The 19,371-nt window shown below is 43.9% G+C and overlaps 1 protein-coding gene across 6 annotated transcripts in view; it reads left to right on the top strand.

Annotated features, from left to right (window-relative positions):
* The window catches only part of LOC149459085 (latent-transforming growth factor beta-binding protein 3-like), a 999,560-nt gene that overhangs the window by 650,156 nt on the left and 330,033 nt on the right, over positions 1–19,371 (top strand). For 4 of the 6 annotated variants that reach the window (XM_089681663.1, XM_089681666.1, XM_089681661.1 and 1 more), the window contains one exon: positions 2,720–2,875. The exons of 1 other annotated variant lie outside the window; for it this stretch is intronic. In XM_089681663.1, coding sequence (XP_089537789.1) covers positions 2,720–2,875 — 156 coding nt within the window. The remainder of the gene's footprint in view (positions 1–2,719; positions 2,876–19,371) is intronic. One more of the 6 variants, XM_089681662.1, reaches the window with a different exon arrangement.

Genomic DNA, 19,371 nt, shown 5'->3' with positions numbered 1-19,371 from the left:
CATAACCCTATAAATAATGAGGGAACTGTGAATACCGAAAAAAGATGGACATATTTAAAAAACGCAGGTCTACCGAAATTGAGTGAAGCCCAATTGAACTCCCTAGATTCAGAAATAACGCAGGAAGAAATACAAGTAGCATTAAAAAGTACCATGGTGGGGAAAAGTCCAGGGCCAGATGGATATACTGTGAGGTATTATAAAAAATATAAATAACTGTTAGTACCTAAATTGAAGATACATATGAATGCTCTGGGGGGAGAGATGGAAAGGTGGCAAGAATCCCTACAGGCACATGTGGTTCTTATTCATAAGGAAGGAAAGGATGCCACTCCGTGTTCAAGTTATAGACCAATTTCATTACCGAACACAGATACTAAATTATATGCAAAGGTATTGGCAAATAGGCTGAAAGATTTAATGCCCAAATGGATACATGGGGATCAGGTGGGGTTTGTTCCAGGGAGGGAGGGTAGAGACAATGGGTTGAGATCTTTGCTACTTATACATATGATAGAGTAGATTAGGGATATATGGTGGATACTCTAGAAGTACTGGGGATGGGAGTTAGAATGAGAGAGTGGATAGGAAAGTTGCGGATGATCTGTTGTTTTATGTGGGCAACGCCAGGATAACACTGCCAAATTGAATGAAGATATTGAAGGAATATGGGGAGTTATCAAATCTGAAAATTAACCCAACAAATACTGAGATTTTAAATATAAATCTTCCAAATAGTGAAAAAGAAAAGATACAAAAGGAATTCCCCTTCGTATGGAAAGAAAAAGAATTAAAATATCTAGGGATAAAACTTTCTGTTTCTTATAAGAACTTGTATAAATTAAATTATATTTCATTGTTAAACGAGATCAAGGAGGAATTAAGGAAACTAGGAGGAGGAAACCCGTCTTGGATAGGACGTATAAACTTGATAAAAATGGTAATTGTTCCCAAAATCTTATATAAATTTCAAATGGTTCCAAGGCATACTTTAAAACAATTAAAAAAATGATAACAAGATATATATGGAGGAATAGAAAACCTAGAATAAGCTATGAGATGTTAAGTAGAAATAAAGAGAAGGGCGGACTGGGAGCTCCAGATTTCAAAAAATATTATAACTCTAATAATGGCGAGAATTTTTGATTGGACGCATAATTCAAAAGGGAAAAGTTGGGTCAAAGTTGAGTAAGATCATATGGGTGCCCACACAATATAGAGGATTAGTAGATAGCACAAGTTTGTACACTTTAAATGTTTTAAGAGTTTGGGATATGTTGCACAAACAGAGGGGATGGGATTTTAATTCACTGTTAATGCCACTAGGGAATACAGAGTTTTTCCCTCCGGGTAGAGAGGGTATCACAGGAAAGTGGATTAGGAAGGAGGATGTGCAATTAAGGGATATAATGGTGGGGGAGGAACTGGGATCAATTAAGGATTTGGAAAAGAAAAAGGGAGAAGTTTTTACAAGGATAGATGAGTGGCGTTATCATCAATTGAAACACTTTGTTAGGAAGCTTCCGAAACCCCTGAGAACTAGAAAGGATTGGAATCCATTTAAAAGGTTATTGGAATCACAGGGTGATGGGAAACACGGAACTGCTAAAATATATAGGATTCTCACTGAATTAGACACAAATACAAGGGCGATGTATATAGGAAAATGGGAAAGGGATTTGGGGGTGGTAATAGATGAGGAAAAACAGAAGAAGATATATAGATTAATTCACAAAAATATAAGTATGCGAGAGGTGGAAATAAACTATAAGTGCTTAGTAAGATGGTATATTACACCAAACGTTGCACATAGGTTGAGTGGGGAGAATTCACCATTGTGTTAGCGGGGTTGTGGAGGGAGAGGCACGATGTATCACATATGGTGGGAGTGCCCAAAAATACAAGTATTTTGGAAGGAAATAGTGCACCTGATTAGGAAGATTACTGAAATTGACGTTCTATTAGACCCAGAGAACTGTCTTTTCCATAGTACAGAGTTATCAGTGAAAATATATAAGGAATCTGGTATATGGTATTATTTAAATGCAGCAAAAGGTCTGATACCCAAGTTCTGGCGGAAGAGAGAGGTGCCAAGGGTAGAGGATTGGGTGGATAGAGTGGACCAGATATGTAGGATGGAGAAACTTTACCACATGAATAAAGACAAGATGGAGAGATATTATGTGAAATGGAATAAATGGGAAGAATTAAGTTAAATGTGAATTATATGAAGGTATAATGTATAATATTACGAGTACACCTCTCTCTTTTATATGGAAGATGTGGGAACACGCAGAGTGGGTAGGAAGGGGGATGGATGGATGGGAGGTTGGGTGGGAGGGTGTGGGGGAGTAGAGACAATTAGGGGAATGATAAATGATAATTGTATTAAAAAGTGTTAATGTTTTTAAGAAAATAAGGTTGTATAATTTGTTTACCTGAAAATCAATAAATATTTGAATTAAAAAAATATATATATTTAAGTAAATAAATGGTTAGTCATCACATCATATTACCAACAACATCTTCAGTATGTCGTGTGGCATTCTTACATTTTTTGTTACGTAAGCATGTCTTGAATTCACCTGTTGCCTTGCTTTGAAATCTACTCCTGTACATATTATTTATATAATTATATAGTTCTGAAAAGCTCTTCCAAGTAGACATACAACATGATTCTGAATTGCTTGTTTTCATATTCTATTTACCTAATTTTTAGATGTTGATGAATGTCAGGATAGAGGATTGTGTCGTAATGGTCGCTGTGTAAACACCCCTGGATCCTTCTATTGCGAATGTACCCCTCCATGGACACTGGATCCTCTAGGAAGGCATTGTAATCGCCCTGACATACAGTCAGGTAATGAGCTAAAATGTACATAAATAGTATTCTTTCTTATTAAAACATTTTTATATTATGCCTTTATACTAAAACATGGAGTCGGGGACATTTTTGGAATGCAGTGGGCATGTGTGCAAGAAGTCGGGCCCCAGTGTGGTCCTGAAACAAGGGGGAGTCTGTGGCACACTGTAGCCACCTACACAAGTACACCATGCTGAGTGTAGCTAGATTGTGCTAACAGTGGAACAGTTTTAAAGGGGAATGGTTACATAACAGCATAATCATTTAAAAGAAATTCAACTTTTCCATTAAATATGCTTTTAAGTCAGCAAGACAGTGATAACTTAACAACCTTTACACCCCCATTCACGTCAGGTCCCCATTATATCAAAGTTTCTATTTGCATCAAAGTTTCCTTTCACATCAGGTTCCTTTCTCAGATATGTTACATAATTAAACAGATTGAATAAAGACACCAGTCCATCTAATTCAACTTGTGTGTGTGCATGTTTTTATGCCATTACCATTTTCAATATCCCTGTACATTGTGTTCACTGAAAAACATGTCTAAGAGTTTTTTTAATTTAACAACACTCTTCACTGACACCACCAACTATCGAAGGCAGTTCCACATCCTTGCCACACTAACAGCAAAGAACTTCTTACACAGTTTAAGATTGAGTAGCTGCGTGTCTCTTTTAGAGACCTAAGATTAAATCATTTTCTCCCAATGCTAGTGTCCCCATTTAAAGATTAGAATATTAGATCACATCCCTCTAAAGTGACTCTTATTGGGGGGGAATATGTTTAACTCCAGCCCGCTTATGAACTTTTCTGCCCTTCTCTGGACTCTCTCACATCCTTCTTGAGGATCAGTAACTAAAACTGGACAGTGTACTCAGGGCTGCTGTTAGAAATCTCAGGGCCCCATATTGCCAACCTGACAGGGTCACCCCCCCCCAAAAACAAATCTAAATAAATTTTCACTAATAATATACTACAAAATTCCTGCTAAAGTTCTGTGTGTAAATAAGGTATTGAGGCTCATTCACATGAGTGCTGTGACCTGTACAGTGTGAATCAGTGGTTTGTTTATGTGGCCGGACCTGCCTGGAGCTGTATGGAGGCAGCCTATGTTATTCTATGTATGGGGATTCAGCAGCTGTACAGTCACAGGTCCTAATTTGAGTCCTCGCATTTGAGAGTGAGAAAGGGACTGAGGAAATAGATTCATCAGTCTCTTTCTCTGCAACCTCAGCTGCACAGATGAATTAATACAAAGTGCTCTGAAGCTTCTGGTTCATTAACAGTCAGAAGCATGGTAAACCCAGTTACTATGCTTCATTGATGAATGGACACAGGAGTGATTGTTACCAATCACTCACTGTATTCATTCAGGAAAGAAAGGGGCCAGTACATTTTTACACAGCAGTTATTGACAGGAGAGGAGAGGAGGGAAGCTAGAAGTGCTGCATGCCGGATCCATAGGCAAAGGATGGTCCATGAATTTCTGAGTGATACAACAAACTCCCTTCAAGTAGTGCCCAAGCCGAGGGCATGACCAAAATATTTGGAGGAGCGTCCCCTCTGTCTCCTGACATCGCCAGCAAAGACTAGAGACAGCTTCCACAACACCACCGGAGTTCTGTACCATCGGGATAAAATCTTAAAGTTACTCTCCAAAGTTGCTTCTCCAAAAAAGTCCTCCCAAGGTCCAATTCCCACATAGAAGATAAGAAGGTATATAGTCCTGGGGTGGCGCCAAGATTAGGCTGTAAACTTTGGATAAAGCATGGGGTAAGGCATCCTCTTCTGAACAGAAGCCCTCCAGTACGGCAAGCGGGCAGCAGAAGTTGGCAGGTACGGGAAGTGAATCCAAAAATTTTGCAGTTGGAAGGCCTGCCAGTAATGTAAGTTAAAGGGACCTGCTGGATTACAGAGCAATTGCAAGGAGGGCCAGGATCCATTAACTAAGAAGTGAGAGGTCTGAAACTTCCCCGACCAGAATAAGAACATAAAGGAGCCATGAAGAAGGCCCAGTGTAAAACGAGTGTTTCCCATAATGGGATAAAGGGGGGGAGCAATCTGACATCAGAGAAGATGAGACAAAAAGAGAGGAACAGATATGTAACATCGTACCAATCAGTGGATGAGTCTTAATCATAGGGGTGGAAGAGCTACCATTCCATGGAGCCCTTCCAAGAACGACCTGAGTCTGAGCTTGTTTGATATGTGGCCATAATTTAAGACCACCATGGTGGCACCAGTCTATCAACCGCCCCAGGTGATCCGCTTGATAATACTTGTGAAGGTCCGGAACCGCAAGTCCGCTACTGTGTTTGGGCAAAGAAGTTTACGTTGGACTTGGGGTTTATGTCTCACCCAGATAAAGTGGTACAGCACCGTTTTTGCCTGTTTAAATAATTGTAGAGGAATATAAATTGGTAGGGCTTGAAAGAGATAGAGGAACTTGGGTAAAATACACATCTTCACAATATTACAGCGACCAAACCATGAGTGTAAACCCCCATGCCAAGTAGATAATAGAGAACGCACAACAGCTAGAAGCGGGGGAAAATTCATAGCAAAAGTTTGTGAGATCTATGGGGGGATAAAGATGCTCAGATATTTCAAAGCCGTGTCTGACCATCGGAAGAGAGGGTTCGGTAATGGTCAAACTCCTGCAAGAGGTTAGGGATGGAAATGAAGGGGTTCGTGAACGTGAACATTCATATCATCGGCATAGGCCAAAATCTTATGCTCCATCCCCCCCACCGCCAATCCCACTACATCTGGGTTCCTCCTAATCTTACAAAGAAAAGGTTCCAACGTAAGGGCGAAAAGAAGAAGAGATAATGAACAGCTCTGCCGGGTTCCATTTGAGAGAGGGAAAGGAGCAGATAGAACCCCATTTACTCTAACTGAGGCAGAAGGGGAGGCATAAATACTAGAGACCCAACGGCACTTATGTGTCCCTAATCCTATGTGACAGAGGACCTCAAACATGAAGCCCCAGTCCACACGGTCGAAAGCCTTCTCCACGTCCATACCCAAAAAAAACAGGGAGAGTCTGATTGGTCAGCTATATTGATTAAATTCAGAACTTTACTAGTATTGTCTCGCGCCTCATGGGACGGGATAAATCCTACCTGATCTTGATGTATAATGGAGGGCAAGTGTTGTTGGAGGCGCAAGGCAAGGACTTTGGTGAACAGCTTGAGATCTACGTTTAAGAGAGAGATTGGCCGGTAACTTGCACAGGATGAGGGGTCTTTCCCCTCCTTAGGGATCACGGAAATATGAGCTACTAATGAATCTCGAGGGAAGGAGGACGATTCCCCTAAGGCATTAAACAAATTGACTAGATAATGCTCCAGGTGTGGAATCAAAGACTTATAATAATGGATCGTAAATCCATCCGGACCCGGTGCTTTCCCCGACTTAACTGAACCGATTGCTTTTTGTATCTCACATATCGAGAAAGGATCCTCAAGCTCCAGACGAATAGGGGAGGGTAATCTAGGTAGACCCGAAGTCATCAAGTACTCCTGTACGGAGGCCTTGGAGCAGGGAGAGGGTCCCAGGTTGTATAAGTTGGAGTAGAAATCCCCAAAGATCGTGGCTATATGCTGAGGGAGAGTACTACTACCACCGTCTAGCAATGCGCAGGACATACGTCGCCAGGCGTTCTGATTGTAGAGAACGGGCTACGGTCCAGCCACATTTGTCACCCGATTCATAAAAGACTCAACGACATGTTTGCAGTGCAGCTTTGGCTTTGAAACGTAGCAAACCAGTAATCTGATTTTGAAGGAGAAATAGTTCTACCTCAAGCCCCGGGGTAGGTGCATGTTTATGACGTGACACTACCACTTCGACCTTGGTCAGAAGAGCAGAAAGCTGCACCTCCCACTCCTTCTTAAGTCTAGCTCCATGTTTAATAAGAATACCTCTGATCACAGCCTTCCCAAATCATTCCCGAGTTACTATCTGGTGTGTCTTTGATGGCAAAATACGTGGGAATCTCCCGAGTTACATCCGCCAAGACCACTGGTTCTTGTAGAAGGCTTTCGTTCAGTCTCCAGGAGGAGCATCAAGGATCCTGAGTCCCGGACAGCGAGTAACGGATCGTGATTGGAGAGTGATCTGACCAAGTAATATTACCAATGGTCGCCAAGGCTATCCTGTTTAGTTGTTTGTGAGGAATCAAAAGGTAGTCTATTCTCAAGTATAATTTATGGGGCGGAGAAAAGTAAGTATAGTCACGTTCTCCCAAATGAAGAAGCCGCTATACATCATGAAGTTGCGCTCTATACAGAGCTTGCGATATACGTTTACGGACACGGGGGGGGGCACCAAAAGAGGAACCCGTTGAGGTGTCGATGTTGGGGATGAGAGGGACATTAAAGTCACCACCTAAAATAAGGTGGCCTTCGGAGAACTCCAGCAATCATGCAAGTACACCACTAAGGAAGAGATCCTGTTGAACAGTTGGAGCATACACCGTAGCCAATGTCACCAGAACATCACCAGTCTGGCCTTTCACAAAAAGGAACCGGCCCGCAGCATCCACTAAGGTCCCTCGCTGGAGCCACGGCACACCACGTGATATAAGAATCGATACACCTTTGGACTTGGCCAACTTAATAGTAGCGTGGTAGACAAAGGGGAACTGTCTATTCCTCAGATAGGGGAGTCTGTCCTCTCAAAAGTGGGTTTCCTGTATAAAAGCCACATCAGAGCAAAGACGCTTGAGCTCACCTAACATGCAGCATTTTTCCGGAACATTCAACCCCTTGACATTGAGAGAGGTAATGACTAAAGAGTCCATGGTGCCACGGGCCAGGGGAGATAGAGGAAGAGAGAGAGAAAAAAAAGGGGGGGAAGGGAGAGGAGGGAGAAAAAGAAATAAAAGAGATGGGAGAAAAGAAGAAAGATAGAGAGAGATAAAGAAAAGGAAAAAGAAAAATGAAATGAGAAAAGGAGAGAGAGCGAGCAGTAAAAGACTACGAGATCACCAAATGGTGGGATCTCGGGTTAAAACTATTACGGATTATCCAAGTGTACTCCTTAGGGTGGCCAATGGCCCCCGGAGGACGGGCCTAATGGGAAACGAGGTAGGAGACAGCCAAGGGGGAGGCCCCACACCCCCCCCCCCACTGCCAGATAAGAAATAACATAAATAACTACAACATTAACAATAAAGGGTCCCTGTAGGTACAAAATAAAGAATACGATGCCATCACAAGCACAATTATAAGTCAGAAATAAAAAGATAAGAAGAAGAAGATGGGGAAACATGGAGCACAGATCACATAATGAGCCAAGCAATAAGGTACATGAGTAGCTCCTCCCCGGGCGACTGAAACCCCAGGGGCAAACAGGCACTATATACCAGGTCAACAGACCACTGCCGCCCCGGGTATTCGAGCCCACCCAAGGTAGGAAGCCCCCCTAAACATTCAGATACACGGCATAACCATACACCATGAACACCCAATGAGACAGCCTAGGGGTCTACCTAGGAGGGCCGAGAGGAGCCCCCCCCATGCCGCAGAAAACGCAGCAGGACAGGTGCACACCCCCAACCCACCTCATAGCAGCCTCACCATTCCCGCCAAGCCCCCTAGGTGTACAAAATATAGGTCTAGGGCATGTGACAGACATCATCTGAAGTGTCGACCAATAAAGCCAAGTCCTCTCCCTCCGAAGGGGGGAGAGGAAAGAAAAAATTAAAGAGCAAAGTCCTTCTGAGAAAGTTAAGTGCCCAAGACATAAAAATAACATGGGCTAAGCCCAAAAAATGTGCATAGGGAGATCAACCTAGATCATTACCGGCCAATTAGACAGCGGCCCAGGTCCCAGCCCCAGACACACGATTTCACCAGTAATTACAGTGATACATGGCTAAGGCCCTGTAGTAGTGATGGTGTAGAAAACAAGTTCCGCAAGTTCCAAGGAGTGAGAGCCAGTGGACCAGAAGGCAGGGAAACCATAGGCAGACATTTCAGGACTCACGTGGACCCTCAATAGATGGTGAAGGAGGCCTGCGTCGTCGCCACGGTGGTCGGGGCGGAAGGCCAGACAGAGCACCCCGAGATGAGGGTCCACCCAGCTGCCGGGGTAGGAGTTGTTGCCAGTCTGGTACTTCAATTTGGTCTATCTCCATGAAGAAAAAGAGTGCAGGCAGGTCTCCCATGGATCACAGAGTGAAGGAGTGGGGTCCCTTCCACATCGAGACCGTCAACGGGTATCCCCAGGGATAGGTTAGGTCAGCGTGGCAGATCTTATCCAGAAAAGGGTGAAGAATAGTGCGCCTCATGTGGGCCCCATGAGCCCCAATAGTGGGCCCCATGAGTCGCCCTGAAGATGTCAGGCAAGATCTTGATGAGAACTCCATCGAAATCTGTGTCCCCCTGTAGCCAGGCTTTACGTAGGATAAACTCCTTCTGGGTATAATGATGAAGTATGCAGATTACCGTTACCGTGTCTTGAAGATGTTCCAGGCCCTTGGCCTCCGGGAGGCCCCGGAGCCGCGAGTTGTTACGACGGCTCCCATCCTCCAGCTCCTCCAGATGTAATTGGAGAGCTGTCACCTCTGCCTCTCCAGACTCCCACTCGTTCTCCAGGGCTGTAACCCAGAGATCCAAGGCCGTCACAGAGTGCTCCTCCGCAGAGAGGCGGCCAGCTAGGGCGTGCACCTCCGAGTGCACCAGATCAAGTGCCCTGTAGTGCGCATCCTCTACCCGGGAGATGAAGGTCTCAATGTCCATTTTAGTGGGCAGGGTCCGGCACAACCCCCCCCCCCCCCGCTTTTGTTGAAAGCCTGATAGGTAGTTGTAACTAGGTTTGGCAGTAGGTAATGCAGGAGACTGCGAGAGCTCAGACTCAAAGCATCCTCAATCGGCCATGTCCAGACCACGCCCCCTGGGATCCTTACTTTTTAACATATTTATAAATAATATAGGGTCTGGGAATAAAAGTACCATTTCAGTGTTTGCAGATGACACTAAGCTATGCAGTGGGATTATATCCTTACATGATATCTGCAGTTTACAAGCTAATCTCAATGCACTATTTAATTGGGCAACTAAGTGGCAAATGAGCTTTAATGTAGATAATATGCACTTGGGGGCTAAGAACATACAGTACATGCGTCATACATTCTAGGAGGAGAACAGCTAGGGTAGTCAATGGTGGAGAAGGATCTGGGAGTTCTGATAGATCATAGAATAGCTTGCAATGCCAAGCTGCAGTTTCTAAAGCTAGCACAATACTTTCTTGCATTAAAAGATGTATAGACTCCAGAGAAAGAGACAGCAACACAAATCATTAGTAAGACCTCATTTGGAATATGCAGTGCTACTTTGGGCACCAGCAGGGGCGGACTGACCATTTGGAAACTCGGGCACTGCCCGAGGGCCCAGGGTCAGTAGGGGGCCCCCATGAGATGCCCCTGGTACCTTTTTATAGGCTTTTTTGAGTTTGGGCAAGGACACAGGGGCCCCATGATCCCCTATTGCCCGGGGGCCCCATGAGTTGTCAGTCCGCCCCTGCGCACCAGTTCACAAAAAGGATATTGGGGAACTGGAGAAAATGCAAAGAAGGGCAAACAAAATGATGAGAGGTATGGAGTAGCTCAGCTATGAGGAAAGATTAGCTGAATTGAATATATTCTCTCTTGAGAAGAGGCAGTTGAGGGGGGATATGATCAACATTTATTAATACATACTGTAAGTGGTCGATATAGTGAACTTCGTGTAGAGTTATTCATTTTCAGGTCAATACAGAGAACAAGGGGGCACTCTTTATGTCTAGAGGAAAAGAGATTTAACCTTCACATTCTGAAAGGCTTCTTTACAGTAAGAGCTGTGAAAATGTTCAGTAGACTCTTTCAACAACTGGTTCTGGCCAGGTCAGTAGATTGTTTAAAAAAAGGCCAGGATGCCTTTCTAAATGCACACAATATAACTGGATATCAATATTTAGAGGTAATAACACCAGGAGTAGTTGGTTCAGGGAATATCTGGTTTCCTCCCGGGGGAACGGGAAGGAATTTTTCTCCCTGCTGAAGTGAATTGGAGCATTTGGGGTTTTTTTGCCTTCCTTTGGATCAACTGTGGGCATAGGGGGGTTTTCAATATCATTTTTTTTCTGTTGGTTGAACTTGATGGACTAGTTTCTTTTTTCAACATCAAACCACATTTGAAAAGAGGACCCAAAAGCATATTTAATTAGAGACTTGGTGGGTCTTTTGAAGATCACATGTTTTGACATACTGTGTGTCTTTGCAAAAACAAGAAAGGAAATGTACATTTTTTACACACAGCTGTTAATAAAATATGTCTCACATAGTATGGACATACTTAGAAATTTGAAACATTCTCTGATTTTCTTGAGTGAGAGTGCGGATACCACATATGTGAAACTTTTTTTCAGACTAGCTGTATAGCGGTAATAGAGGTGCCCAAAATCCATTGAACACCTTCAGGATATCAAGGTGCAAAAATTAGAAATCTAATTTCCTGACTACCTATTACAGGTGTGGAGGCCCTGGAGTGCCACCAAAAAAATGGCAACATTTTGGAAATCTGACATCCCAGGGTATTTTTTTAAGAGGCAATACAAGTCTTTTGAATATTTAATTTTTTGCTACAAGTTATTAAAAAATGGGAAAAAATAATGAAAATTTATTTTTTTATACAAAGTTGTAAATTAACAAGATATTTATAATACACACCATCAGCATACTTAGAATTACACCCCAAAACACATTCTGCTACTCCTTCTGAGTGTGGGGATGCCACATATGTGAGACTCTTTTTGCAGCCTAGCTGCCTAGAGGGGTCCAAATTCCAAGGAGCATATTCAAACTAATGTCCTGTCTACCTGTCAAATTTTTGGAGGCTCTGGAGCACCAGCACAATAGAAACACTGACAAAATAAAAATATTTTATAGCGTAAACACCCCTAGATATTTTTAGGAGGCATAATGAGTCTTTTGATGTATTCCTTTTTGCCACATATTTTTTTTAAAAAGCAAAATGAAAATTAAATTTTTTTTTTACACAAAGTTGTCAATTTAATGATGTTTCTCTCACACAACATGGGAATACATGGAATTGTGCTCTAAAACAGATTCTGCTACTCCTGAGTATGGTGATACCACATGTGTGAAACTTTTTCAGCGTTTGGACTGATAATGAACCAGACATTGTATCTTGTTTGTCCAAAAAATCAACCAACATTGTATCAAGCACAGTGTACTGTAATGCTCACCTCTGTATGAGTGGACAGGGAATATAGCTTAGTGTAGCTTTACCTAGGGAATTCATGTTTTGAAAAGCCAAGCAAGCCTAACCTACTAGTACATGGCTACCCCCAGATTGCTAAAATCATGGGCCAGGAAGTACAGGCTGAACAAAGGGTGAACAAAAGTGTCCTTGTGGTTTCAGGTGTGCAGTTGTCTGCAGGTCATGACAGGGACTGGTGTCTTGAGGGAATGTAGTCAGTGGGACATTGCAAGATGGGTCAGTTCAGGCGGCATGCAGAGACATGGTTAATAAATGGTAGCTAACAACAAATTAATCCAACTTTATACTATTCACCAAACATATCTCACCCCAGCCCAATTATGTGATGGGATGTATCCCCATATCAATTTGCCTACGTTGTGCCCAACCTGGAGTCATTTCAAACACTTGATATGGTTTTGCCCTGAAATATCACGCTGCTGGAAACACGTTTTGGACCTGCCTTCTTCTTTTCTCTCCATTCTTTTTCCATCCATTCCAGATGTGTGCCTATTAGGTCTTCTAAATTAGGGGTTCTGGCCTAGATATGTCAAGACCCTTCTAATGGAAACTGTATTTCTGGCGTGAAAACAAATTATTTTTAAGTGGATGCAGTCCTCCTTCCTCTCGCTCCCACAGTGGTCTAATGCAGTCAACCGAATTCTACCATTTGAAAAAATAATATATGCCATAGAGGGTGTTCTCAAAAGGACCATAACGTCTGGGATGTATAGTGTAACTCTCCCCACACTTTAAATGTCCATGAACAATAATTATGTATTTTCTTACTAAGGTTTACCTACATGATGTTTTGGTCCAGCTTGTTTAGGGTGCAATGATATAAATCTACCCTGTCCCTGATACTGTGCAGTAGAAGACATCTTTTTGTATGCAGGTTATTTGTTCTTTGATTTGTACTGCAACTTTCCTCATTTCGAGGAATTGTTATTGTCTATACATTGTACTGTATGTGAATTGTATTTTATGCAACCACTTCCACTTCAAGCTATCATTGCTTGTCTTAGTATTACTGCACATCTGTAGATCTGCCACTTGGCTTTAACATGGACCTGGAAGTGTGCAGTGTGTTTTCTGTCTGTGCTGGTCTCCTTGCACTGATTGTGAATAGCGCTGGACTGGTCAAAAACAAAAAGCAGGGCACCGGAAGCCTTGCTATGATTGTGATTTGGAATACCCCTGGCACTGCAAATAAATCTAAGATGCGTAGTGTGCAGCAATGAAAAGGGGGTGGGGCTTAAAGAGGTATAATTAACCACTTCCCATCCTAAGGATTTACCCCCCTTAACCTCCCTTAACGGTATGATTATGTCTATATTTCTGTGCTGAAAGCAGTACATTTTTTTGCATGGAAATATGTATTTTTTTTATTGTAGGCCTGTAATTTTTAGGAATAACTCACTGAAATCTGTCCGAACAAGAGTCTAGTAAACAGTCCGGGTATGATAAAACTTGAAACACAAAATCATAAATTATAATTTAATAAATAATCATAAAAATAATAATATAATAATAAACTTAATTCAATAATATAATCAAACCAAAAACACTGAAATTTGAAATATAGCGCCAAGTTCGCACATCGCTGAGCAAAGTCGCAAAATCGTTTTCAGTGTCTGATGACAAATTTTTCCCACAAATCAGTTATCACTCAATTCTGCAAGTGGTTATGATTTACTATCGCTGTTCTCTAGCCAGTCTAAAACCACTTTTGACCAAAAGGGACGCTTTTTGGACGCCATGGACTTTTCTAAGTTTCCAGGCAGAAAGAACAGTCAAAATGCAGGCAGGGCACAGGACAAAGCAGTAGGGATAAAATGTATGTGAAATGGTTTGATACAGTAATGTTTTACTATGTCAAATTCATTTCTAAGAAAATGACAGTTTCTAAAAATTTTTAAATTTGCCGCCATTCCGTCCCCCGTACGTCCCGACGCTCGCAGGGACCGGAACACGGAAGCCATATGCCAGCATCGGCCGGAGGAGATGGAGGGGGATGCTGCAGGGGACGCATCGCGGGAGTGAAGGACAAGGTAAGCGCTGCAGGGAATCCCTGATCAACGCCGCATGATAAGCCAGAGTGTAGCTCGGGGTTACCGCTTTTGGTACTGAAACTTTACCCCGAGCTACACTCAGGAATACCGCCAGGGAGGTTAATGACCAGGCCTCTTTTTGCTATTCGGTGCGGCACTATTGTTGCTGTACGCAAACAAAATGTATGTCCTTGTTTTCATACAAATAGAGCTTTCTGTTGGTGGTATTTGATCACCTGTGCGCTATTTATTTTTCACGCTATTAACAAAAAAAGACCAAACATTTTGAAGAAAAACAATATTTTTTACTTTCGGCTATAAAAAATATATAGTAAACTCAAAGTTAGTTATAAATTTAGGCCAAAATGTATTCTGCTACATGTTTTTGGTAAACAAAATTCCTGATAAGTGCATATTGATTGCTTTGTGTGAAAGTTACAGTGGCTACAAACTATGGAATAAATATTGCAATTTACTTAATTTTCTTTTGCTATACAACGCTGCACTAGTTTAACTGACATATGCATGGTCATGCAATACGGTACATAAATTAAATTTACATCCATTTTTAACACAAATAGAGCTTTCTTTTGGTGGCATTTGATCACCTGTGTGCTTTTTATTTTTCGCACTATAAACAAAAAAGTTTTGAAAATAAATTAAAAAAAAAACAATATTTTCTCATTTCTGTCATAACAAATATCCAAAAAACTCAAATTTCATAATAAATTTAGGCCAAAATGTATTCTGCTACATGTTTATGTTTAAAAAAATCCCAATAAGTGTATATTGATTGCTTGTATATTGAGTTATATAGCATCTACAAACTATGTCTTGTATAATGGAATTTACACAGCTTTTACTTTCTGACTGCCCATCACATTTCTTAACCACTTGCCTATCGGGCACTTATACCCCCTTCTTTACCAGGCCAATTTTCAGCTTTCAGCGCTGTCGCACTTTGATTGACAATTGCGCGGTCATGCAAGATTGTACCCATATGAAATTTTTATCATTTTTTTCTCACAAATAAAGATTTCTTTTGGTGGAATTTCATCACCACTGGGCACTTTACTTTTTGCGCTATAAACAAAAAAATTGCAAAAAATTTGAAAAAAAAAAACTTTCTTTGTTTCTATTATAACATTTTTCAAACAGGTAATTTTTCTCCTTCACTAATGTGTGTTGATGAGGCAGCACTGATGGGCACTAATAGGCGGCACTGATGGGCACTGATAGGCAGCACTGATGGGCACTGATAGGCGGCACTGATAGGCAGCACTAATGAGGTGGCACGGATAGGCGGCACTGATAGGCAGCACTAATGAGGTGTCACAGATAGGCGGCACTGATAGGTGGCACTGATAGACAGCACTGATAGGTGGCACTGACTGGCATCACTGGTGGGCACTGACTGGTGGCACTACTAGGCATTGACTGGCGCAACTGCTGGGCACTGACTGGCACAACCACTGGTCACTGACTGGTGGCACTGACTGGCAGCACTGCTGGGCTGCACTGGTGGGCACTGGTGGGCACAGGTGGGTGGCACTGGTAGGCACAGGTGGGTGGCACTGCTGGGCACAGGTAGGTGGCACATCTGAGCACAGGTGTGTGGCACTGCTGGGTGGCACAGGTGGGTGCACTGCTGGGCACAGGTGGGCGCACTGCTAGGCACAGGTGGGCTGAACTGGTGGGTGGCACTGCTGGGCACCGATCATCAGTGCCCTGATCATCAGTGCCCTGATGATCAGTGCCGATCCCTGCTCTGACAACTGCCGGTTCTCGGCATTACTTTCCTCACGCTCTGACAGTGTGAAGAAAGTGCAGCCGAGAACCGGCAATTGCATTTCCCGGTGATCAGCGTGTCATTGGACACGGCTGATCATGTGGTAAAAGGCCGCTGTGATTGGCCTTTTACCACATCATGTGATCAGCTGATCATGGAGATTGCCGGGTGCGCGCCCCCGGAGGTGCACAGGAGAGCGCTTTCTGGGAGGACGTCATATGACGCCCTCCCAGAACTAGCCGGCCGCAGTGTAGCCGTCATTCGGCTATCTGCGGTCGGCAAAGTGGTTAAGGTGCTAAAATACCAGGACAGTACAAACACCCCCAAATGACCCCTTTTCGGAAAGTAGACACCCTGAGCCTTTCTGCTGAGAGGCATATTGATCTATGGAAGATTTATTTTTTTCCCACAAGTTTTTGGAAAATGACAAAAACATTTTTTTTTTACACAAAGTTGTCATTTAAATTATATATTTCTAACACAAGCCATGGGTATATGTGGAATTACACCCCAAAATACATTCTGCTGCTTCTACCAAGTATGGGGATACTACATGTGTGAGACTTTTTGGGAGCCTAGCTACATACAAGGGCCTGAAATCCAATGACCACTTTGAAAGCCTGAAGGTGTGTAACTTCCTCATTGCACTTCCTCACTACCTAGCACAGTTTTGGAGGCCCTGAAATGCCAGGATAGCACCAACCCCCCCCCCCAAATTACCCCTTTTTTAAGTAGAAACCTGAAGGAATGTAAAAAGAGGCATGGTGAGTATTTTGCAGATCTAATTTTTTCTCACAAGGTTTTGAAATATAAAAAAAGAATAAACAAGATCTGTAAAATACTCACCATGTACTTATCAAATTCCTTGGGGTGTCTACTTTCCAAAAAGGGGTAATTTGGGGGGGAGGGTTGGTCCTATCCTGGCATTTCAGGGCCTCCAAAACTGTGATAGGTAGTCAGGAAGGGAAATGAGGGGAAAAAAAGCCCTTTAAAAGCCTGAAGGTGGATTTTGGGGTCCTGTACTTGGCTAGACTGCCAAAATGTTTCTCACATGTGGTACCCCCATATTCGGGAGAAGTAGCAGAATGTATTTTGGGGAGTAATTCCACATATACCCATGGCATGTGAGCATAAATCATTTCAGTGACAATTTTGTGTAAAAAAAAAAAAAAAAATTTTTTGTCATTTTCCAAAAACTTGCGGTAAAAAAATAAAATTCTTCTATTGACTCAACATGCCTCTCAGCAAATACTTTGGGGTGTATTCTTTCCAAAAAGGGGTTGTTTTGGGAGGTGGAAGCATTTTATGCCCAGCATTAGAAGTTTATACCACACATCACAGACAAAATCAGTATTTTTTGCTAGGAAATTACTTTGAACCCCCAAATATATATTTTTTTAAAGTAGACACTCTAGTGAATAAAATGGTGGGTGCTGTAATTTTTGTATGTCACATAGTACTCGCGCAGCAAATTTTTTAAACGTAAATTTACTTTTCAAAATACACTTTTTTACTTTTAATGCATAAGAACACAATATATTGGCCAATTATTTGGTAAAATAAAAAAGATAATGGTATTCCAAGTAAATAGATACTAAAAATGACATGCTTTAAAATTGTGCATGGGGGGCGTGGCCAGGCACATGGACAGCTAAGCAGCACTTCTGCTCAGCTCCTGGCCTGAGCCCCAGTACACAGGACTAATCCGCCCTCTCCCAGAACCAAAGGCACAGGCAATGGGGAAGAGAATCCACCGCACACCCAGAGAAAAGAGCAGGGATCGACCCGGCGGCTCCCTGAGCCGGTAACTGGTCTGACCACGGGTCCCTGAAGAGAACACACAGGCAACCAAAATGGCGCCGATGGCTGCAGCCACCGCTGCACGCGGGATAACGCGGACTCCGGAGCCAGGGATCGAGGGGCAGGTAAGCCCATGGGGTTCTGATTCCCCCGCCAGCCCTGGGGACCCCTTGGCACCACCCTCCCCTGCACCTCAGACCCGGTGTTACGGATCCGCCAGGTGGTACCTCTGGCAGCCCACTAGGCGGAATCACCCGAAGCGTGGAGTCTAAGTCCCAGTCTGCGTTTTCACCAGGGCCCCTGATGGTGGGGATGGACTTGGAGCAGAACCAGGACCAGGTCACGACCTCTGAGCAATACCACCTGTGGCAGAGGGAGCCTCCGGGGATGAGAGTAGGACAGAATAGAGCCAGATGTGAGGAGGCAGGCAGGATAAACCGGCGGTTGCCACCGTGGGAAATGGCGTGGTACCGAGATGGAAGGCAGAGAGTGGTCAGGTCACACGCAGGGTCAGTTACCGGAGTCAGTCCGCGGAATGGTCAAACAAGCCGGGGGTCGGGACAGGAGAAGGCAGCGTAGTCAGGGACAATCCGGGTCAATCACAGGAAAAGGCAGCGTAGTCAGATAATCCGGGTCAGGGCAGGAGCAGGCAGAAGGTCAAACAATCCGGGTCACAATCACAGGGCACAGGGAACACAGGTAACAGGTCAGACCTTGCGATTTGTGACAGTGCAGGGCATATTTAAATATCGCGCCCTGCACTGTCATTGGCCGCCCAGGACGCGCCCCCGGGCTGTCATTGGCCACCCGAGGTGCACCCGCAGCTCTTACTGTGCCGGGGACGGAGCCGCGGCAAACCCTGACACCCGGGACCCACAGGAGCCTCATGGCCCCTCCCCCACTCAGGGACAAAGGGACATGCAGGGGCGCTGCAGCCCTCCCACCACCACACAAGGAGGAGGCGCATGGGGGTACCGCAGAGTCACTGACACAATGGACCTCAGGGGGCCCCACAATCCATCCTCACCACGGAGCCCACGGGACACACAGGGAACCCTCAGCCTCTCTCCAACATGGAGTCCGCAGGCCGCATGAGGGTCTCACATTCCCTCGCCCCCACCACGGAGCCCACAGGGAGCAATAGGGGCCCACTGCCCCAATACATGGAGTCGCGCGCGGGCCACGCAGAGATTCCACAGCCCCTTGCCAAACCCGAGACCACGAGACACACAGGGGTCCCACAGCCCTTCCGCAGTATCCCTTTGTTCTGAGGATGGCTGGGACCTGCAGTCCCACATGAGATCCCTACACACATACATTAGATCCCTACCCACTAAGACGGACTTCGAACACTGCGTGAATCGTATCGAACGCACATATAAGCAGGAAATCGCCGATCTCAAACAAGACATTTGCACACGCCTAAATTAAACTGAGAACACCACTGATGGCCTAAGCAACACCCTTCAAACTCATGAAGAGACGCTTAATTCTCACACGGCGCTCATACTGCAGCTCCTGTATCAACAGGACGATATCGAAAATAGAAATCGCCGCAACAACATTCGGATCCAGGGCATCCCGGAATCGGTCGAG

The sequence above is a fragment of the Staurois parvus genome, unplaced genomic scaffold (genome assembly GCF_062004578.1).
Source record: "Staurois parvus isolate SC_StPar_1 unplaced genomic scaffold, SC_StPar_1.0 ptg000275l, whole genome shotgun sequence".
Taxonomy (NCBI): Eukaryota; Metazoa; Chordata; class Amphibia; order Anura; family Ranidae; genus Staurois; species Staurois parvus.
Note: the sequence above shows the minus strand (reverse complement) of the source record. Positions and strands in the feature narration are given on the sequence as shown.